The following is a 24,659-nucleotide window of genomic DNA, read 5'->3' on the forward strand; positions in this document are numbered from 1 at the left end:
TAAGCCCCAGCTCTCCGCCCTCTCCGCTCCCATCGGCCGCACTCCGGACCGGGCATGGGGCGAGCGCGCGAGGGTTTCTCTGGGTAATTGTACCCCGCAGGGGGGCCTAACCTATTGCCGGGTCACACACACACCATTCACCTCAGCCATAGAGAGCTATCGGGCAGCAATCGGTCACCGTACAGCTCGGGTACACAGAGCAGGGTTATCTCTCCCCCACATTGCCAGTATAGCCAGCAGCACTCCCAGCCCGGGCTCATACGGCGATACCGGCACCACATAAACTTCTGCAACTCGCTGCCGGGCACTGTGTGTATCGGGAGGACTTTTCAGTCACCTCACAGCCATATTTTCTCACACTTCTCCGTGTCGGTGTGCAGCAGCTTGTCTTAGCCCTGAGGGCGGCTGTATTTCATTCCATCCTGTCACCGAACTGGTCCGTCCTGTTTGTGCTGTAACCCAGACAGTCCTAGCAAGAAGTGCTGCCACATGCCTGCCCTGTGTCACCTCCCTCCCAGCACAGGATAACCACCACCCCCCGTGCCATTTCTTCTGCCCCCTCTCATCTAACTACACGGTAGTTGTGAGGGAGCAATGTCCCTGTAAATATTTGGGTGTTATTAGCAGGGAGCTGGGCTGCCTATCACTTCACAAGGAATTCTTGGGGTGATTGCTTGCTGGTGCTGGCATGGCCATGGTGTCTGGGGGCTGGGGCGACCCCAATGGGGACACTAATGGAATGGGGAAAGGTTACCCCAGAAACTCAGAAGAGGATGAAGCTTCACCCCCCGGAGGAATCAGTGACCCCGAGCAGGGGGACGAGGAGCGGCCTGGAATTCAGGTGGATTGTGTGGTCTGTGGCGATAAATCCAGCGGCAAGCATTATGGCGTTTTCACGTGCGAAGGATGCAAAAGTTTCTTTAAGAGGAGCATTCGGAGAAACCTCAGTTACACTTGCAGGTAAGTGCCTCATTGTTGTGACATTTATACCCCGGAATGTAATGCAAAAAAGCCAATCTAAACCCAAAAAATAATATGTAGCAGTTTGCCACTCTTGAAATGTGCTGTGTTCATTTTTATTTTTCAGGAAATACCCAAAATACTTGTTTATCCCACATGTAAATTACCAGTCCACCATGTAATGGAGATGATCAGGCAGACAAGTCCAGTCCGTATGACAACCATAGATACAATGGAGAAATTAGCGTAGACACCCGGGAACGCCAGGCGGAAATCATACCAGGTTTTAGGACTGATGAGCTGATTTAAATTCATTTTTATTTTCAGGTCAAGATATGCTTTGAGCAAGGGATTTGCACAAGAAAACAATTAGCAACAGATTTGTTGTCTGTGGTTTCATGTATTAAATGGATGTATGGTGACCAGAGGTAACTGATGTGTTTCTGATCTAATGGCCATAGTTGTTGCTAAGAGATACGTCACCTATATCAGACATCTGACGCATTTCAGTCCCTGGATGGATCCAAGTAGAAGCTATTGGCTAAGGGCGTTTTAGGTTTTTTTTTTTTTTCTCTCTTGGCGTGTGTGCAATAATATGAAGTTGTAAATACAACATAGATATTTGCTAAGGACCAAGTCAGGTCTAAGCCATGAACAGTTGTTCCAGTGTGAGTGCTGCTAGTTTTTTGCTGTGGATAATACATTCATTGTATACTTGAAAATATATTTGACACCTGTCATTTTCTAACAGTTATGGATGTGTTGTCGGAGGTCCCTGTAGTCCTAAAAACCAGCAACAGTAAAAGAGCAGCATTAGGCCTTGTCCACGTTAGTGTACAGAACAGGCGTTTGATTTAAATGATAAAAGTAACATTTGCAGTATGTTTGCGTTTTGTCTAATTTGGTGTAAGGTGCAATGTTTCAGAGGCATTGACTACTACAAGGACTTGCCAAATACCCAAATTGAAGTCAGCAGAAGCGTGCATGTGTCTATGGTGTTTTTCATTAATTTCAAGCAGTGTTCCTAGACCATTTTATCATGGGGGAACCCTTGAAATAACTTTCAAGTCTTAAGGGAACCCCTTCTGTAATTACTATATCCACATATCAGAATATTATTGTGCTTGTCAGTGGGAAGAATGTCACCCTTATCATTGCTCAAGAAACTCCTGCAACCTCTGTAAGGTTCTACAGAACTGTTTGATAAACACTGATTAATAGAGCGCTAGGGACAGAGCGCTAGGGATATCATCTTCAAAAATAAAATAGTGTTTGGAGACATTCTTTTTTGTATCATAATACTAGAGGTGTTGTGCGTTCATTTTTTGTCTCCCAACACCATGGTTTAGAGATTAGCACTCTGGCCTTTGCAGTGCTGGGTTCCAGGTTTGAATCTCAGCCAGGACACTATCTGCATGGAGTTTGGAGATTTGGGGAGAATGGGAGAATGTTTGCATGAGTTTCTTCCCACATTCTATGAACATGCAGTTTTAATAATTGGCTTCCACCCAACTTGTCCTTGGACTGTGTTAATGACATATGACTATGGTGGGACATTAGATTGTGAGCCCCTTTGAGGCACAGCTAGAGACATGACTATGGACTTTGTAAAGAGTGTTGGTGCTATATAAATCCTATGTAATAATATTAATAAAAACCTGTGTGAATTAGACATAATTCTCACCTCTGCCACCAATTGCCTTAAGTCTACAATCTAATGCATTGAAATGGCGCTCGGGAGAATCTTCTGCTTCCTTTATGTCTCGGTGTATTGGATTCATACATGACCTTTGTGCACTATGGTTCTAGTGGCTGGTGGTGGTACCAGCGCACAGGGGGAGAGGGCAATGCAGCCATCCAACACAACTAAATGTTCTACATCCCAAAGATTCTCCTAGGGGCACTCGGAATAAGAATCGAGACAGGAGGTAGAATAGACTACTTTGTTGAAATGTTGGGGCTTTATTTGCTAACAAAACATATTGGCTTGTTACTGTGGTCCCTCTATAACCGACCACACTAAAGCTGCGTACACACCTGCAATTTTTCTCGTTGGAAAGGATCTTTCACGATCCTTTCCAACGAGAAAAGACTGCACGATGCATGAACGATGCTGTACATACAGCACCGTTCATGCTCTATGGAGAGGGGAGGGGGAGAGCGACGGAGCGGCACCCTGCTGCGCGCTCTCCCCTTCCCTTTCATTAGGATCGGTCGTCGTCCATCGTCCATGGATCCGCCAGGACGGTCGTCGGACGATGGACGACGACCGACTGTACACACGGCAGATTTTCGCCCGATAATTGGCCGATACCGATTATCGGGCGAGAAAAATTTGCCGTGTGTATGCAGCTTAAGTCAGACTTTGTTTTCAGTTTGTTTTGTCATTTCAATAGAGTTTATTAATAGCTATGTGGTGAAAATCCACCCAACCAATCTCCCCAAACTATAGCCAGCCAGGAGAACCCTCACTCTCTGCAATTGCTGGTACTTTGAATCTGAAACCAATTTTTAAGACTGATCACAGACTGCTAGATTTTTGAAAAGGTTGGGTGAATTACTTTTCAGAAATATTATCAATACAGATGATTGCACACATGGAGATTACAGTCTACAGTATTCATAGTTCAGATATTCTGTGCAGTTTATTGATAAGATTCTTTTAAGCAACCGGATGTGTAAATAGATTTTTGAGGGCAATACTAGCAGTTAGTTTGACTTTGGGAGTCTGCTCACTAGCTATGTAATAAGTTTAGTAAAAACAAGTTAAAAAAACAAAAATTATTGGTGCTATTTTTAGAACTAACCAATTGCTCCTTAAATCATACAGCTGGCTTAAAAACCAATCAGTAGTTTTGAATACATTCTGTCACTTTCACATTTTATTTGAATTTGTAAAATTGATTGGAAACATTAAAGCAATTGTATTGGTAGTGAAAACCAATTTAATGTGATCAGAACAATAAGCCAGTCAACCAAATATGAATCTGGCTTTTAATGTAATATTTTCCATTTTAAACTGTAAATTTTATGCTTTAAGATTTAAAAATTGTCACTTTTATACAAGATATTTATTCATTTATTGCTTTTCATTTCATATAACAACCCATTTTCTGATCTCTGGATTTTTATATGAAGCCAAATGCTTCTAAGAATCTCATCCACAGTGCCCTTTATGTTGGCACCTTTCCAGGTAGTTTTGACATATTAAGATTCAGCTTTAAAAGTTCATGACAAAGAGCACGTCTTTGTTTAGGTAAAACTTGCAACGAAACTAATACAGTGACATTACAATTTTATTTTGTTCATTTACACCGACTTTTGTCTCTTAAAGATTTTTTTTTCTTTTTTGATGGTATCACTTCTGGTCACCTACCATTTGTAGGTCACAATGAACATATGACACAAACATGTATAAGTAGAAGCTGTTGTCAGTGAATAGTACATGGTAAATCTATTAGATTTTAAACTATAGGCAACTAGAATTATGTTCAAGCCTTGACTTTTGCCCTGGAAGTCACACATGGCCCTGTCTGTTCTACATCCCAAACTTCTATGTCAGGTAGGATGGGACAGCAGGGAAACTTCAGTGGTGGATGGGTTTGGGCTTTGATTGACTTGAACAAGACATTGAGATGCTTAACATTTCACCTAAATCTAATGAGAAAAACTAGGGATTAGGATGATTTTAATTAAACCCATTTCACACATTTGTGTTGTAATGCTTTTTATGCACAAAAACGACAGACAATAAACATTTTTATAATTGTTTTACTTCTCTGATATCGGGAGGTTGCTTGTACCTTAAGTTGTTGGGATATTTAATTGGTTCTTTATCTTGTCTTCATATTATCATGCTAAAAATATTTACCAATCTGTCTATGGTAAATGTTACTTTAGTCCATATAGATATTTTAAAATTGTGCGAATATGTGTGAAACCTACCTTGCTGTAATGTTTTTACTTCACACTGGAACATAAACTAATGTGTGGAACAAGACAGTAGGCACTGTTAAAAGTTTTTTTCCTAGGATTGATTTATTTGCTTTCTGCAAGCTGATGGACCACTTGTAAAGCATTGATGTCGTTGCAGTGCCAATTTTTCTGAATGGCAAAAAGAGAATCTTGGCAAAAAACGTGTTGATCCACCAAAGTATGCTGTGGAGCAATGAGGTGACACAAATGCTGCATGGGCTTTTGTTTTTTCGTTAGAAAACCCTATTTGGTCCACTATTCCTCCAAAAGCAGCATGGGAGATGGCGTAAGCAAAGGTGCTTAGCATCATTTTGGCAGAAGCAGGACAATCAAATCTTACATCCGTGAGAACAGCTCCAACTGTGTTGTGTAAAAAGCCCTGCAGTTATCACTTAGAACCTTTTTTTTTTGGGTACCTGTTGGTAACGGCTCACTGCTTGGATTGGTAAGGGATGCAGGTTTAAACTGCTAGTCTGAACATAGGCTAAAGGCTCATAAGGACACAATTAGTATTTTAGGGCTTTGACTTAGACACAAATAACATTTCTAGATGTCCTCCATGACCTAGTGTATATTCACTTTTTCGCATATAGTTACATAGTGTATATTCATTCTTCAAAGCAGGACAGATATGGCTTCAACCTGTTTTGTCATATCCGCTTTAAATGGTTGCACAAAATTACTTATTTATACTTGGCAATCCAAAAAAATTGCCATTAACAGTTTTTTTTTTTTCCCCCTCATGTCTGAGTCTTTAGCAAACAGAATATTGAGCAAAGCAATGAAGTAATTGCTACTTTTGCACTCAACCAACTGGTCTGGACGATTTGTTGATCAGTAATCTATTGGTTGTCAGTCCCAAAACATGTCACAAATGTAGAATTGTATGATGATTGAGAGTTGGGGATTGAATGGACCACTGATAGAAGCACCTAATTGTATTTGCTGGATTGTTCCTACACATTACACATCTTGTATACTTTCAGTCAAAAATTACAAACGTGTCAGGCCAAGGAACAAAATCATTAGGTATTTTATTTCAAGCTGCTTAAGTTAGTGTTAGAAATCTTATCATTTTATTGGATTGGTGAGCAGACTGGAAGTAAAATTTGCCCATGTTATCTAGACCTTAGATCCCCCAAGATCCCTTTTTATATGTTTTTAATACAACAGACATGTAAGTAACCTTACACTTGCACGCTTTTTTCAGGTCAGTGGCTCCATATTGAAGTCAAGCAAGGGATGACAGTCACTGAGTGGGCACATTCTGAAACATGTCACCAATACAGAATCCCTCATTTTTTTCCCCCACACTAACAGTAAATACCAGTAAATAAGCAGGCATGGCACCACAAGCGTCAAAGCCTTCTAAAGCTACTACTGTGCACTCAGGATGCCCTTGAAGCTAAGTACAAACTTCAGATTCACAGCTTTGGCCTATCCCTTGGCATGCCACATAATGGGCACTTGAGCAGTTGATAGAGAATAGTCTACAATGCTAGTGGAGGTGTGCCAGATTATTAATTTGAGATTTAAAGTCAAGATTTACAATAAGTCGATCCTAAGTTTCAGTGACTACCCAGGCGCATTACAGCTTTTTATGGATTTAAGAGAATCTGTAGCAAGTATAAAAATGAACTATTATAAAAGTTGACAAAATAAATCTTCAAATCCTATGTTACCACATTTCTCTTTTACCGGTAGCACCAACTAAAGTTTTAATATGGTAGTTGTGTAAGATAGTGGGTCAATAATTTAATGCCGATGATAGGTATATATATCACATTTACATGATGGTTTTTACAGCTATGACCAGAGTGCCACATGCCTCTTTTATTGGGGTTGTTGTGATTCCGTATGTTTGGTATAGGTGCGCCACACGATGTACAGCTTTGAACCAAAATTTAATTTCATTTTACATTTTCCCTATATTGTTTATGAAAAAACCACAGTAGAAATCCTCCGAAACCTGTGTCAGGAAGGTACATCAGAAATCAAGCGCTTACATGTACAGTTTGTGTTGAGGCCCAGTAAAAAGAAGCTTTTATTACTCTTGACCTTTACAAGGTGTTTATTCAAGGTGTAGACCCACCCCACATCTCCTGCACAGTTTTATTTACACACATTAACCCACATGGATTGCAGGATTAACTCTTTCCTGTAGTGTCACAAAGTAGCAGCTGTGTAATGATTGAGAAGGATTCTCTGGATCTGAATGTATATAATGTGAATGCATTTGTTTTTATTTGGCATGCCAGAGCACAAAACATGTTCAGCTTTCCTTTGACTGGAGTAAGCCTGGAAGCAGGGGTTCCCCTCCTGTTGTGCTTCACATACCAGCATGATCTTTGCACTTGTAACTGATACACATAGACGGGCACATACCAACTCTAGCGATCCAACCAAAAAGGTGGGGGAATTTACTAATATACCTTTTGTGGAGGCTTACATTAAAATACATTTTGTAGAATTAATTGCTCTCAAAGATTAAAAAGAGAAGTGTACAGCTTTGTGAGGAACAAGGAATTGCCCAAAAACTCCCCTTTATTAGACTGTAGTAAATGTCATATGCATTATGTTCCTTATTTTATCTCTAATGACAAGCCTAAGTATTTACAAAACTCCAGGATTGGATGATTGCAACAAAATGTTCTGGTTTACCTGCAAAATCTATTATATCTGCACATGCATTATACTGCACAGGCAAATAAGTTGATTCCTGGGTATAAAATGCAGCTTCATGTGGCACCTCACTACCTCCAGCCAGATCATTAAACATGGGATTAGCCTAATTTTTGTAGGAGGTAGAGAAAATATCCAGGAGCACTCAGGGCAAATTTATATCCCTGATTGGCAAGTGTAAGCTAAAAACAGTCATTGATACATACACGTGAAGCAGTCATTGACCACATGAGATTTTTAATGTTTTTTTCACCATTGTTATACATGCCTGATATAAAAATACTTTCTATTTTTTTAATGAATCAACTTCAATAACTCTGACCCACGAACAGGGTGGTAATTCAGGAAGAAGTAAAGAATAACCAGGAAGTTGTAGGGCGATCTTTCCGGATTTCTGTGACATTTATGTGAATCACAGGATTGACTGAATACAAGTTTTCCAGATAAAACCTTAAACATTAGTTTTTTATCATGTATCTCTATGACCTAGAAATCCTCCTGTTTTTATTACTTTTTTATTTTTAAACTCTTTTGATTCTGCAGTGCAGCTCAGATTTTTAGGTAGATATTTGCCCATACTAAAATCACCTAGCTGGTGTTGTATTAAGCAGTGTTGCATTTGTGACATCACTTGAATACATGTAAGTCCCTCAAAAAGCTAAAACTTTCAGTAACCCGGAGGCTAGGGATGCCATGTTTATGCAACAAGGATCCTGGAATTTGACCTCAAGCTGTTTACGAAAGGCAGTGGGCCAGTTATAGGAGAATCAAGCTGGGGATTGTGGGAAATCCTTCCTGTAATCTGAAAATTGTTTTGTTTTTTGCCTAAAAAAAAAGATAACGTTCAGACTAAAATAGATGCTCTAGTAATGAGATCTCACTACCAAAATTTCTGACTGTTATGTGGAGTTTTGTGTGTTCTGAGAGAGTATGAAGAGTCTATGAGTTTCTGAGCCAATGCAGCAAGTTACAGTAATATCAGAGCTTCTGATCTGCATACTTGTTCTGGATCAGCAGCACTGCATTTATCCCATTGGATCATTTTTTTGCCAGACATCTGGTAATTTCTAAAGGTGAGTTCCACAATGCAACATTTTTTAAACTGGGTGGGAATAAATTGTAGGTGGGTGGCAGCTCCTGCCTTGTGACCCAAGTCTTTAGTAACCTCCCAAAAACAGCCGGGTGGTGCTCCCGACTAATATATATATATATATATATATATATATATATATATATATATATAACAGTGCTCAACCCAAAAATTTTTTTTAAGCCAGGTGGGAAGAAATTTTAGCTGGGTGGCAGCCCCTCTATTGTGACCAAATGCTTTAGTAACCACCCGAAAACAGCCGGGTGGGTGCTAAAAAGTGCCGGGTGGTGCGCCTAGCTATATATATATATCTTTGGTGTTCCGTAAATCGTACAGCAGCAGTAATAAAGTTTATGGTGACACTAATATCAATGGTAAGGCAGCAGTAGTTCTGAAGTCAGTCTGTGACTCATTCTGCTCTACATCTTTGCAAATATAGCTAAAGGAAGGAAAATATATGTAACTTTCCTGTGCCATCTATAGTTGTGTGTCTCTACAGCTGTGTGTCTCTACAGCTGTAAACACATGCAAGAGCAAGTTTAGGAAAATTGACATTCTATAGCAAAACTGAAATATGCGCAGATCATACTCCAGGCTCTACTGTACAGCAATTATTCTGCATTTACAGTGGTGTTGTCATGGAATCCCACCATTCAGACTGCAGGTTCTCTGGCTTTTGGGAGTGTCTGGTGTGTGCTTTGGTTTCCCTTACACATCCCAAAATGCAGCTGTAATTTAATGTCTATTTACAGGATAACTGTACCTATTAAGTACAGCTTTACTCACTTCCTGCTATGTTTACAGGACAGGTAGTGTGGAAAAGTCTCTGCTGTGGGGCAGGAAAAAAATTCCGTCTTCTCCTGTGCTAAGTGCTCTGCACCCCTTATTATAATTTATAATAAACTGTATTAATAAAGTGCTGACATATCAGACATCACTGAATATTAAAATAGACATTGTCACCTTTGCTTCACGGGCAAGGTGAAAGTGACTGATAAATAAGAAAAAACAAGTATTTTATAGGTGTGTTTTATATAGAGTCAATATTCCAAAACATTCATAGGATAAATAAGTCCATAATTCTAAGGAGGGCCACTCTTTAGTTTCTGCATGAATTTCTGCACAATTTCTTTCATACTGACACATTTAAAAAATGTTCCTGGGTCCCATATTTTGGTTATCTTACCAGAAGATTTGTTAGTGAAAACCAGAGCGCACGGAGGACATAAATGTAAATTGAACCCTTGGTGGGATTCACATGTAGGCCCCCCAGAGCATTGTTTGGTGAAATTACGAAGTACTTAGCTGCCTTAATCCTTTGTGTGTGAATTGCAATGATGTTGGTTAATTAGGTTCCAGTGTAGTGTAATTGCAAAACATGCATGGACCCTTAAGGAGAATTCAGTTTTCCATTACCAACAAGGTTCCAGCTCTTACATCTAAACATGTAAAAAGAACTACAGTGTAGCAATACACAGCATAACATTTGCCTAATTTTATGCGTTGGTTCTTTAGTCCTTGCACAATGCTTACACCCTGACTTCAAACAACCAATGAAAGGTTATTCTTGTTGTTCCTGGTGAAACAGGTAAAAACTTAAGCTGCGTACACACGGCAAATTTTTCTCGCCCGATAATCGGTATCGGCCAATTATCGGGCGAAAATCTGCCGTGTGTACAGTCGGTCGTCGTCCATCGTCCGACGACCGTCCTGGCGGATCCATGGACGATGGACGACGACCGATCCTAATGAAAGGGAAGGGGAGAGCGCGCAGCAGGGTGCCGCTCCGTCGCTCTCCCCCTCCCCTCTCCATAGAGCATGAACGGTGCTGTATGTACAGCATCGTTCATGCATCGTGCAGTCTTTTCTCGTTGGAAAGGATCGTGAAAGATCCTTTCCAACGAGAAAAATTGCAGGTGTGTATGCAGCTTTAGTTCATTATTTTTCACTTCCTGTAACAGTGAGAGTGCAGCAACATTCTGGAAAGCCATCCTTTGTGAGAGGGCCACATAGTAAAGACAGCTGGAACAGAATTGGAGTTAAATATCAGACCAGGTAGAGTGCACTTTGGGGGAGGGGGTTGAGCCATGCCTTTAAGAAGACCTTCTAGTAAAATGGAAGGTCCGCTTACTTTCTGAGCCTCTTCCAAAAGCAGAAAAAATATACAAGAATCAAATTTGCCTAAACACATCTTATGCCAACAACTTCCCTCTGGGTAGATTCATGTGGCATGCAAAGTAGTAATATGAGTAAAGACTGACCATAGGAAGTTTTTGTCCTATCACTTGTAATTAAAACTTGCTGGGCAGTTTGGCCTGTTTACTAAAGTGGAAAATAATTTACTGGCAGGGTCATTGAATATTAAACATTTTTCGTCTACTCTCTGGCTATGTGAATACGTTTTTTTGGATGTACCTTTGATTTGTAAATACAAATGCAATACATTTTAAGTTTTTTGTATATGATTTTAAGGGTGTGAAAGACGTGAGTGTGGACCTTTGTCTGCAATTGGCAACATATTTGTGCAAGTGAAGGCTATAAAATTTTGATAAGCTGCAAAGTAATTTATTTATCACTTTACAGCAGTTATCTGCACTCTAGATGTGTAAACTTGTGTTTTTGTTCATATTGTTAGTTCTTGGTGATTGGATTGGTTTCACTCTTTTTTTAATAAACTTGTTTTTGTCTTGACATACAGGTCAAATCGTGACTGTCAGATTGACCAGCATCACCGAAATCAATGTCAGTACTGTCGACTAAAGAAGTGCTTCCGTGTGGGCATGAGGAAGGAAGGTAAGAGTACCCTTGCCCGTAAACACCAAAAAACTGATTTATCCATTTTTGTAAAAGTAACTGCCTGCCCACCTATAGCAATCGGAAATATTTCAGCTGCTATTTTACTACTGTAGATTTGGGAAATAATTGAAGCCCCTTTTGATATAGGCAAATTAAGATTTTCTATCAGAACTTTTTAAAGCTTTTGTATGAAAATTGTGCAAACAAGAAAATTTGTCATTACTCTTGGCAACCAGTAGGTCATTTTCAGACCTAGACAGAAGTACCATGTAAAAGCTGGTTGCTATGGGCATAAAGGGAATAAAACTCTTTTCACATAAGCCCCTGAATCGTCTAGTCTCTAAACACAAGCAGTGACTATTCATGCTCTACAAAAAAAAAACTTTATTTTTTTTTTTTAAAGTAGATCTATTACTTTAATTTTATATAGAAAGGTAAATAATTCTTTTATATAAAGAAAAATGTTTTTTTTTTCCATAAATACCATTTTTAAAAAAAAAGGTAAAAAAGTGAAGCCCCGCCCCTGAATAGGAGCGCAGAGCCTCTGGGGATTTGCACGTCACGAATCTTAGGAGGCTTGAGCTGCTCCTTCTGCGCATACCCGATCTTGGATCTCTGCGCATGCTCAAAGGAAGTTCTTTTATCGTTAAAAAAAATAAAGATACCAATCTCATGCATGTGCAGGGAGATTGGCACTTTTTTTTTTTAAATAAATACAGGCATATGTCACCCAATCTCGCTCCTGTGCAGTGGGAGATTGGGTGACTTAGGCAGAGGAAGGAGAAAGAGTGACGAAGATGGCAGTGTCTGGCGCTTCCCCTACGCCCGTGTGACGTGGGACTGTATGGAAGACCGCTTCAGGGGGAATGACAGATCTGCGCAAGTAAAGGTGTCATTTTTTTATTTTCACTTTAGTTCTGCTTTCATGCAGTGCAAATTGTGTACAGTAAATGGTGCTGCTCCTTCTACAATCTGTTAACCATACAAATAATCTGCTTCCTAAAAGCAGTAACTTACCTTGATTTACATTATGTAAGGTCTTTTCTAAAAATTCCAAAATATTACTAATATTATTAATATTATTATTATTATTATTAAACAGGATTTATATAGCGCCAACATATTACGCAGCGCTGTACATTAAATAGGGATTGCAAATGACAGACTAATACAGACAGTGATACAGGAGGAGAGAACCCTGCCCCGAAGAGCTTACAATCTAGTAGGTGGGGGAATTTCACACACATTAGGATGGGAGATATGTAGTGGTGGGAAGTAGTGGTGGTTTCAATTGACAGAAGAAGATGGGTAGGCAAGTTTGAAAAAATGGGTTTTGAGCGCTCTTTTAAAGGATACCACTTTTACTGTTTTTTGTATGTGTTTGTATACTTTAAATTTGTTTAGTATGTGCCCATAGTATAAGTGTGTAGTGAAGGACCCTCACATCTTTTTTTTTTGTCCGAGGATGATGAAGGAATTTGGTTCCCTCTCAATTTGACCTGGTGACCATTTCACTGGGATGAAAAATGATAGGAATTTTAAAGCGGTCACCAAACTAAACAACTGTTTGAGGGTATTTCATCTTATTTCCTGTTGTGTCATCAGGACTTTTTTACTTTTTTAACCCCTCCTTTTCTATGATCGTGAGCCTAAACAGAGGTCGTCCCTCCTCTTCATTTGAGATCCCTTTTTTTTTTTCACAACCCCATTGATTTTATATTTTAAAAGGAAACACAATTTTACGGAAAGTTTTTTTTTTTTTTTTTTTTTTTTACTGGTTAAGTGAAAGGGTTAAGCTGTGACTATGGATAAACAGCCAGGGGCAGGGAGTGTGAGTAAAGGGCAGGTGACAACCAGCTACAGTACTTTTATCACATGACATATGACCTCCTTGCAGATAAAGGTCATAGCTGTGAATAACATGTGATTACTTTGCATGTGCAAAAGAGAATAGTTGCCTGTGGAGAGGTTAAAGATAACCTGTGACCGGGTAGAATATTGTTTGCTATTTTCTTATGTGTATTTGACTTTATATTTAAAACAAAAAAAAGATAAACTGTTCTTTAATGGTGCATTTAAATTAGAAAGTGTTCACAGTGCCTTTATTAAAGCTTCTGCCTTTACTTTGCTGTTAGGTGGAATTATGGAAACTGGAAAATGCTTTGTGGTATTGAGGCTTCTTAGTGATGTTTAGAATGTTTTGATTAGAAATAAATTCAGGGTCTGGGTTTTGTTTTGGTTTTGTTTTATTGATACAGGGCAATTAGTTAAAGGACAAGTTTACTTAAAAAAAAAAAAAAAAAAAAATCCATCCAAGTACTCATATACCCCTGTTCTATGTGGCAGCTTCCCATGTTGTTTACCATCTCGATGCAGAAGGCTTGTGTTGGCATTGTAACTTTTTCATAGTTGTAAATCGGACCTTACTCCAGTAGTATGGGTTACAGCCCACATAAGTCTGATTTCTGCACCAAGGTTGTAATTGCCTTAAAAGACTGCTGCCGGGGACAAGGGTGTTGGGATTCAAAGTAATTTAAAGCTATATGTCCATTTAAAAGATTTAGGTTAGGTATATTTTAGCTTTGTTCAGCCTAAGTTACAGATTAGGTATAGAGTAAAGTGTTTTTTTTTTTTTTTTTTTTAAACTTAAATTGTGTCCTTCTAAAAAGGACATCAGAGAGAATGAAGGTTTGCAGATAACTGTAGTTTTAAGGAAACAAATGGCGGAACACCTTAGTGCATTATGAGTACATTAATCTTTTGAAGTATTACTAGGAAAACATAACCGAGAAAATGTGTTTTTAATGCAGAGAAAATAGATGAAGCATTCTGTTAGCTGGTTTAGAACAGGAATATATTCCAACTAAACTATAACTAAAGATGACCATACAATGGTTTCAATCAATATTGGTTAGGTTACAGCACGGATATGCTCACTATTGTGTATACATTTATTTTGTGGTACATCAGTTGTTGTGATGAATTGATATTTTTCAGTTTGTAACTTTGTTCTTGTGACATCAAGAACTTCTTGCATCTCCAGTTTTTCATTCCCTTGTTTGTCTCGCCCTCAATCTTTAAGCCTTGGTTCTGTTTAGGACTTTCTTATCTATTTTCTCTCCTTTCTTATTGTTTCTCTCCTATTTTCCCCCTCTGTCACTACATTCTATTCCTCTTTTGATGAGCTTAAAGCTCTGTGCCCTTTCGTTGCTTGAGTGAATCCTAAGCGCCCGTTCAGGCATCAGAAAGTAAATAAAAGCTCTTTCTTTCCCCCTCACCTCCCTCTTTCTGCTGCCACTTCCTCAGTTCAGCACATTCCAGCCAGGGCTCAGCAAACATGGAGTGAACCAAGTAAAGAGCTAAGGGGAGTAGAGATCTACTGACCTCAATACACAGAAAATACAGGAGCACAAAGGGGCATAGGGAGGAGAGCAAATGTGCAATCTTAGTATACTTGTGCAACATTAAATAATAAAAGCAAATTGTTTCCTCTGTCCCATATGATATTGGCTTAATGGCTAACTATACACAGGATAATGTATTTGACATTCTTTTCCACTGTACCAAGAACTGAAAATAAAGTCATAGATTTTTGTGTTATGTAGCAACCCACCATTAAAGTGGCGTTAGAAAATAAGCAGTATCTATTTGTATAATACATACGTTGGAAGGTTTAGATCCCACATAGCTCAAATATGTGGACTATATATACCATATAGCATTTTACTTGGCAGTGAAGAACATTTGTATGTGTCCAAATAGAGGAAACCGTGTATATGCTGGTTGAGAGGTATGGAAATGTTTATCCATCATATATCTTTGCTGAATAGGAAAGATTTGTATGCACTGCACCTTGTGGAGACAGAAGTGAGGCAGATTGGTAGCGTCCATGCAGAGAAAAGGATGAGATAGTTAACTGTGCATGTAGGGTCCATAGATCAACTCTGCTTTTGTCTGCACAGAAGAAAAGGGAGAAGAGGTCAGCTTGTATGTGGCAGAGGAGGGGGACAGATCAGCATAGCTTCTGTGTGTACAGAAAGGAGGGGAGAGGTCAGTGTTGCTAAATTGTGCATAGATTGAGATTCAGTGCAGTTTGCATGTGTTCATAATGGGAACAACAGTACTTTGTTCAGAGGCTTTCCACAAGCACTGTATTGTAGATGTCGAAATTGTAGCTTATGAAAAGCAATGAGCTTGCAAACAATATGTGTATATTGTGGAAGTTAAAACACCCTTGTCTAGAGAAAGTCTTCAGTGTGAATAGTAGATTTGAGGTGCTAAAAACTTGGGAAACATGTTCTTTATTTTGTTTATGTGCACCAACATGTGATTACATTATTATTGTTTTTGTTTCAATCCTTTTTATTGAGTATTAATAACATAACAGAACACGTACATAAAATGGCACATACATATACACAGGGCCTCACGGCCCTCTATTGCAAAATCACATTGTACAAAGAGTGGCATTTTACAATAACATAACAATACTGAAAGAAAATGGAGTCAACCACAGGAAAAAACATAAGAGATAGAAAGTAACACAAGAGGGGAACACCCCAAATCGAACATTTTTTATTGCCTGAATTAGAAACCATATCAAACATTAGGAAACCAATAACTCTAATAACCCTCGAGAGCTTCCAAACCGCTCTCTAACCCCACTCCGGTGACAACCGGGAATGCCATCATAGATTCCTAACCATTATCTAAGGCAAAACATTTAGCCCAAGGACAATCGTGGGATTGGGCAAGGGGCAGGGGGGGAATGTCCGACTGGCCTTTCGCATAAACAAACCCAGAGTCCATTATAAACCATTTATAACAAATTTTACAACTCCCTAACACTCCTCGAGGTTTACTGCCAGATCGATTTAAATTGAGGCGATTCCTTGAACCAGTCCCAAGCCAACCACGTCAGCCTGTATTGCTCCAACTTATTCTCATCCTCAGCAATTGATCTCTCCATATATTGTATTTTTTCCAATTCCATCAACCAATCTCTCATGGTGGGTGCCAAGGGTTGTTTCCACTTTCGAGGTATAATTGTTCTGGCTGCTGTAAGAAAATGGCGTAACACATCACTCTTACAAGCCTTAAGAGACCCAGGAAGAATGGACAGCAATGACATTTGAGGGGTTAGCTTTATATTAGAACCGGTCACACTATTATAGATATCAGCTATTTGATCCCATAATTTACGAATACTCGGGCACTCCCACCAAACATGTAACATCGTGCCCCGTTGGGAGTCACATCTCCAGCACCAATCAGAGAGCGAAGAAGAGATACGATGTGCATCCGTGGGACATAAATACCACCTTGAGATGATTTTATAGTTGGTCTCTTGGGCCTTACAAGGAAGAGCCATTTTATGGGTCAGCACAAAAGCCTTTTCCCACTCCAGTAGGGAAATAACTACCCCCAATTCTTTCTCCCAATATCTCGTATAGGTGGGAGACTTGTTAGCATATATTCTGATTAATATCTCGTATACCTGGGATATAACATGGGCCGGCCTATTTTCAGAACATAGTAATAATTCAAATGCCGTTAAGCTCCTTTGTGTGGGATAGGAAGCCAAAAATCGAGCTGCAAAAGAGGATAATTGGGAGTGTAATAGCCATTATTATTGTTTTATTTTTTCCCTGTTCCCAGATGTTGGCAATGGATAGATGTAAACGTGGGTTATGGCCTATTCAATTTAGTAACACTTCAGCAATTTTCAGTAAAAAAACACCTGATTACTTATGGGTGACCTTTAGGCCCTTTACATAATTTTTGTAAATAAAGAGAATGACGTAATTGTATGGTTAGTGTTACTATACAGTTGGTATGACACAATAAATACATGGTCAAGGGCATTTGTGCTCTTCTCCTCTGACAATGCTATCTAGTTTGCTATTCACACTGGTTTGGTGTGTGTGGTGCTATATTGTGCACACATTAACATGCATCACAGTATGCAATTTGAATTGGATTTCAAAGTACCTTAATGCAGGTTTGAACAGACCTGCTTCATTTCTTTCACTGCAGTGTACCACAGTGCAAAAAAGGTTTGTGTTAAGCTGCTCTACTATGCAAGTAGGTTGTGATGTGGTGCATTGGGTTGTCATTTAAAGTACATTTTTTGCTTCGTTCCATGTATCTTGTGTTACTAGTTTGTTGTAGTAAAACTTGCTTTACCACAATACTAAACTGATAAAACCCAATATGAAGTTTATTGATAGATTTCACTAGAACTAAGCAAGCTTTTTTTATTAACTTATTCATGCTACTAAAATATCTAGAAGTATCTAGTATTTGCTATCTAGTAATTAATGATAAACTTCTAACTAGTTTAAATGACGAACAATTTATTACTTATCAACACAAACTTTTTCTGTGACTTAAACATGGCACTATTCTTCAAAAAAAATCAAAATTACTGACTTTTTTAGTTTTAGAACCTGTCAGGTCCTAACTTGTTGAATATTGGTAGAAAAAGTGATGAAAAAACAAAACTTTAGAATTACACATAATGATGAAATATCTTCTAGTGCTAACACATCTCCTTGCAATGGCCTGAAACCCTGAGCACTGTTGATATAGGCTGGTAAGCCTAACCTATGTATAGACCTTAAGGATAAATTTCCTTTAAATATCTCTTGTTTTCTGCTTTCTCTCTGGATCAAAAAATGAAAAAAATCTTTCCAGTGAGAACACAAGAACAAAAAAAAAATTTGTCAGTGGTCTAAATCATTGCCTACTGTCAAAATAAAAAGGTTTTGCTTCACCTAACATACACTTTTAAAGATTAGTATATTAGCAATAAATGTACACAAAATCTGTACTAGAGCTGCCATCACTCTGTTCACTATAGATATTTATACATATGTTTTCTAATAAATCGCGCCTAAGTAATCTAAATGTTTTTTTTATGGTAATGCATTGTAGAATAAAAAGCAATAGGGCCTTGATTTAGAGCAGTCATTGCAAATGGTATTTGGATTTTTGTGTCTGCATGTTTAGTGTATCTGTGAAACATTTTAGTGTTAAATTTTTAATCCAAATCTATTTTCTTTCTGCTTTTAGCGGTCCAGAGGGGGCGCATTCCTCCTGCTCATTCCAGTGCAAGCCCTACTACTGCGCCAGGAGGTGGCGAATATTTTAATGGACAGCCTGTTTCTGAACTCATTTCTCAGCTTCTTCGGGCAGAACCCTACCCAGCATCACGTTATGGATCACAGTACGCTCAGCAGGGCAGTGTAATGGGCATTGACAACATCTGCGAATTGGCTGCAAGGCTTCTTTTTAGCACTGTAGAGTGGTCCAGGAGCATTCCTTATTTCCCAGAGCTTGCTATGGCAGACCAGGTCTCGCTCCTGCGGTTGAGCTGGAGTGAACTGTTTGTGTTAAATGCAGCACAGTCAGCCCTACCACTACACATGGCCCCTCTATTGGCTGCTGCTGGTTTCCATGCCTCGCCAATGTCTGCAGACAGGGTGGTCTCTTTTATGGACCAAATAAGGGTCTTTCAGGACCAAGTCGAGAAGCTTAACCGTCTTCAAGTGGACTCAGCAGAGTATGCCTGCCTGAAAGCAATTGCCCTCTTTACTTCAGGTAACAGTGCAATGCCTCCTTTCCTCTTTTCTTTTAAGCTTTCTGTTTGTTAAAGCGTTATGAATATTTTCCAACATGTTGAAATGTTATACTCTGGTACTTATTTTTATTATTATTTTGCTTTTAGATGCCTGTGGCCTCACTGACCCAGCACATGTAGAAAGTTTACAAGAAAAAGCTCAAGTGGCGCTCACAGAGTATGTTCGAGCTCAATACCCCTCTCAGCCGCAACGTTTTGGCCGCCTCCTATTGCGTCTACCTGCCCTCAGAGCTGTACCTGCATCCCTTATTTCCCAATTATTTTTCATGAGGCTAGTGGGAAAAACACCTATAGAGACACTTATACGGGACATGCTTCTTTCAGGAAGCAGTTTTAATTGGCCATACTCAGGTGGTCAGTAGCAGCTACTGGAGATTATTCTAAATCTGGCAACATCTTTTACACTACATTAGGGACAGTTTCCTGTACGTTTGGGCAGTGCCTTTTTCATTCTGCTGTACATGATTAATGCACTTCCAGAACACTTCCAAATGGGTCACTGGTTACCCTGTGGTCCTGAGAAACTTTTCAGGAAGCAAGACTCCTTTATTCATAGACTGATATCACTAATCAAAGCACTAATGGGATATATAGCTGTTCCACATGGTGCTCCAGAACACATTCATATCACTAACCGTTCCAATGAAGATACTATACGATTCACTTGTTTATGACTCTATAGCATAGACTGTGAGATCTCTACCTCCAGAATATATACTTTTATTGTTCTAGAAGACAGCTGCTGTGATGATTTATTTTTTTCTGTTTGCCATATAAGCGGCAGCTTGTTGGATGATATTGTGTAGTAGAAACTTGGTTAATACCTTGTATTTTGAAAGTAGGATTTCAAAACATATTATTGCATTACATTATTGAAATAATTCTAAATTATGTTCCTATCTCCACTCCTTCACATTAAATCGTAATAATGTATTTTTTTAATGAGAAATGTTGGGGCTATTCAAATGCATACTGCACATTTAATCATAAATGTGTGAATTTTTACTTGTTTCCTTCATTTTATTTTTTAAGGAAAATGGGTTCTCTACCTGCCACTGAAAGATTTTTTTTTTTCCCCTTTTGAATTTTTTTATTTGTTTTAGGTAATATACAGTTACTGGGAAGGAATGACCTCAGCCATTTTTCTTTTAATTAAGTTTCATTGAGTTTAGGCATAACGTCCAACAATACCAATCCTTCTTTAATGCCTTATGTTAGGCACACTAGCCAACTAAGTGGTTGGCTTAAAAAAGAGTACCGTTATAAATAACAATACCTCTGTTTCATGTAAAACAGAATGCTGTGATATTAGGCTGTGAGTGAAGTACTGCACAATGAGGATTACTTTCAAATGCAACACATAAATAGACTTAGTATATTTATGAAAACCTTTTGTCTGTATTCTTTTATTGGCTATGCTAATGGGGTAAGGCCTCCATTTTCCTTTTTCTGTTTTTGAATGATTTAAATCAGATTGGATGAAGAGAAACCAGAGCAAACATGAGTGGAGAACCATGCATGTTGAATGGCTCTCTCCCCCAGCTGCTAGGCAAACAGATAAGGGGGTAACACACTAAACCAGTATGCACTACTTTTATCTGTACATTCCCTGTGTCTGTTCTGCCCAGAGGGCCTGATCATAGGGAACTGCTATTGAAAAGACAACTCGAATGATCAGAACAAAGGCAGAGCCCTTATCCTTCAGCAATTCACTTGCAGTTTTTATATCATGTGAAATGTAAATGTTCTATGAACTTAACAGAGGCATTTATTTCAATGTACTCTAAAAACACCCTTTGACATTAGTCACCTGTCATCTCCATCTTTATCAAATTCAGATGACTTTGGTCTTTGTATCGAGTACATACAGCCACAGCAGGTAATCTTGTCAGACATGGGGATAACTAATAAACCCTTCCTTGCTTTGCCTGTAATGGTACTCACCAGCACTGTAGCAAAGTTCATCAAACATACATTTATGTGGGATGTGTATGTCTGCATGAGACCACCATTTAATGTCCGTAAGCTCCTTTAAGACACAGTACTTTGAATTTTAAGTTGATAACCTAAAAGTGGTAATGCAGATTTCACTGTGTTTTGTTAAATATAAACAAATTATCATCAAGGCTTTTGTTATTTTTTTTTTTAAAAAAAGTATATTGTTATTGCCTCTTTCATTACGGTCATTTAAAAAAAAAAATATCTTTAGGCATGGTCCTAACATATTCTTCCTCCAAGTACTTATGATAGCACATGTTGAATAAACCTGTCCAAAATGACCACTGTGCTTTATTTTATTTCATACTTTCCTTTTTTTAACCATTATTTGCATATTTTAAAAACTGAATGACTTATTTCAGTTCTAAAAAAAAGTGATTTGAACCCTTTGGCACCAAAGATCCCTAAATAAAATATGATGTGTTTTTTTGTTGATTGAACTAAAGATCTACAGTTTGCATTGACAGGCAAAGAAGTTATTTAGCTCTTTAAAAAGCCATTGTTCTATTAGTGTGTGTGTTTCTATGTTTAATTTTGTATGTACAAACATTCTGCTAATGCCAAAAATGGGTGTAAGGGAATATTGCCAAAGAAGGAATGTCAAAATAAAAATAGATTCAGCACAGTATGAGTCTCACTTTTTGTGTTGTCCACATTTTTCTGAGGTGAGAAATATAAAGTTAATTTATTTGTTTTTTTTTAATGTAGCAGATAAACTGAAGAGCTACAACTATGAAAAGAAAGCTAATATAAATAATGTGTATGTGATTCTTGTATAAATGCAGTGGCATACCCAGCATACTTTTGTAGAATTCCACCACTTCCTATGCATCGGAACTACTTTTAATAAATATGAAATGAAATGACTGGCACAATAAATTCGTTGAAAGTTAAAAATATAATTTTGTCAAGAAAACAAAAGTAAAGGGACCACCTGACCACCTCTGAAAAGGCATACTTCCTCCTTCTGACACTTATTGTAAAGAACTTTGTTCTACCAGCTGACCACCAACAAGCCTCTGGCATTGGTGGTAACAGTGTCCCTTATGTTGCTCCTTGTTGGTAGTGTTGCCCTGATGTTGGGAAGTGAGAAAAAAACATACTTCAAACTTTGTCAATGTAAGGGGAATTCTTCTTAACATTGACTGCCAGTTATGGGATTTTTGAAAATTCCCCTTAACATTCCTTATCTCATATTTATAGTCATTACAAAAATGCTCTTTTTGTTTCAGTGGGGAAAAAAACAAATCCTTTCATTTGGAGATTAAAGGGAGGAATGCTGCATTATATACTAGTGTATAGGGCATTTCTTATGTTACATTTGTAGTGCTAAAACAATGTGCCATCTGCACAAAAAATGGTATGGGCACTGTACCCTTCAGTAAGCCCCTCTGCCCTGTGTATTAGTGACATTAAAACAATTGTAGACTACATCACACAGAATCACATTAACCTGCTTGATGTCTGTATCTGAATGACACGACACTTATGACTGTGGTTGTACCTGGGGTGGAGTATACTCACATCAATTAACAGCAAACTATTTTACATATATGTGTTTTTATTTAGCAGTATTTGATATAATTAAGACGATTAACCGAAAGTGACAGAGGGTTTTTAGTAACTAATGTAAACTTTATATATTCTCAACCAAAGATTTTCTGCAGGTACCAAACAGAAATGCACATCTAATGTGTTTCCCATTTCTTGTATACATAGTTACATAGTAGGTTAGGTTGAAAAAAGACATCAAGTTTAACCACTAGGGAAATAAGCATATCCCCGATATAAAACCCAATGGACATAAGTTGGTCCAGAGGAAGGCAAAAAAAAACCCTGGTAAATGTTGCTTTAACGAGTAAAAAAATTCCTTCCTGATTCCATGAGTCAGTCGGATGTTGCCTGGATCAACAGTCACTGTTATCTTTAAATCCTTAATACCCAGTTATATTCTGTGCTTCCAGAAAAACATCCAGCTTTTTCTTAAACAATCTATAGTAGTTGCTGAAACTACTTCCTGAGGGAGCCTTACAGTGAAGAATCCTTTCCTCATCCGGAGCTTAAACTTCTTTTCCTCCAGACGCAAAGAGTGCCTTTTTGCTCTTTGTAATGATCTCAAAGTGAATAATGGGGAAGAGAGTTCTCTATATGGACCAATTTATATATTTATACAGGGTGATCATATCCCCCCTTAAACATATTTTCTCAAGGGAGAATAGATTCAGTTCAGCTAATCCCTCATAGTTAAGCTCCTCCATTGCTTTTATTTAGTTGCCCTTCTCTACACTCTCAAATTTCACAATGTCCTTTTTGTGAACTGGTGCCCTAAACTACTGCATATTCCAGATGTGGTCTGACCAATGCTTTGTACAGGCGCGGGATTATGTCTCCATCTCTGCTGTCTATTCCTCTTTTAATACAAGAAATCGGTCTGTAATTACCTGGTAATGAACCTGGTAATGACTTTTCTCCCTTTTTGAAGATGGGAACCACATTGGCCTTACGCTACTCTATCGGTACCATGCCAGTAACTAAAGAGTCTCTGAAAATTAGAAATAACTGGCTTTGAAAAAACTGAGCTCAGCTCTTTGAGGACACGTAGATGTAATCCATCAGGTCCTGGTGCTTTGTCAACCCTATTTTTGCCATATCAATCATCAATTTTGAGCCATTGTTACCTATTTAAAGCAGTGACATTGCTGTTATGAATTTGGACTTGAGCGCTGCCATTTTCCTTTGTGTACACAGAGTTAAAAAAAAGTGTTTAGAAAATCTGCTTTTTCATTATCCCCAGTTACCAACTCTGAGACATCTTTTAATCCCGAGTCTGACTCGGGGTCGATTTTACTTGCAAAAAGCGGTAATCCCGAGTCAGACTCGAGGGACCTAAAAGCAGGATAAAAACCCACTTACCTTGTTCCATGGCTGTCCGCCGGTGTCCTGCCGGTCCCCGCAGGTCCTGGGGACACGTCTGCCTCCTCCAATCTCAAGCCGCAAAGTGCTGATTCGATCTACAGGGTTTCCCAGTGACGTCGGTAAAAGCGGCTGTGTGGCTGGGACTGTGTGGCGGGAAATTCAAAACATTTTGTATTGGATTCAATACAAAAAAGCTGTATAGAGTCCAATACAAAGAAATATTCATATATTTCTTGTTCATTATGGCTTTTTTAACATCATCTGTGAGCCAAATAGGTTTTACTTTTAGCCTCCTAAATGTATTACCCATTGGAATATATTTATCAGTTTTCTTTTGTAGAACAGACTTAAAACATTCCCATTTCTGTTGTGTTCTCTAAGGACAATATTGTCTCCCAGTCCAAGTCACAGAGAGCCGCCCTTAATAATGGAAAATTTGCTCTCTTAAAATTAAATGTTTTTATCTTTCCTGTTTTTTCTTCCTGTTTACAACTACATTAAAACTACTTTGTTTCATGTTTAACTTTTGAAAGTCTTGAACATCATGTTCATATTGCGCCACAGCTCATAGCTGGCTTGTCATTTCTATAGTACAGAATT

General features: G+C 38.5%; 1 protein-coding gene across 1 annotated transcript; it reads left to right on the forward strand.

The window, feature by feature from the left end:
- On the forward strand, window positions 1–21,769 carry NR2F6 (nuclear receptor subfamily 2 group F member 6). The gene is made up of 4 exons (XM_072404688.1): window positions 1–960; window positions 11,406–11,500; window positions 18,578–19,105; window positions 19,233–21,769. The coding sequence occupies exons 1-4, from the start codon at window positions 689–691 to the stop codon at window positions 19,505–19,507; spliced, it is 1,170 nt and encodes a 389-aa protein (XP_072260789.1). The 5' UTR covers window positions 1–688; the 3' UTR covers window positions 19,508–21,769.
- The last annotated feature ends 2,890 nt before the right edge of the window (window positions 21,770–24,659 follow it).

Source organism: Pyxicephalus adspersus, chromosome 3, assembly GCF_032062135.1.
Source record: "Pyxicephalus adspersus chromosome 3, UCB_Pads_2.0, whole genome shotgun sequence".
In the NCBI taxonomy this organism is placed as follows: Eukaryota; Metazoa; Chordata; class Amphibia; order Anura; family Pyxicephalidae; genus Pyxicephalus; species Pyxicephalus adspersus.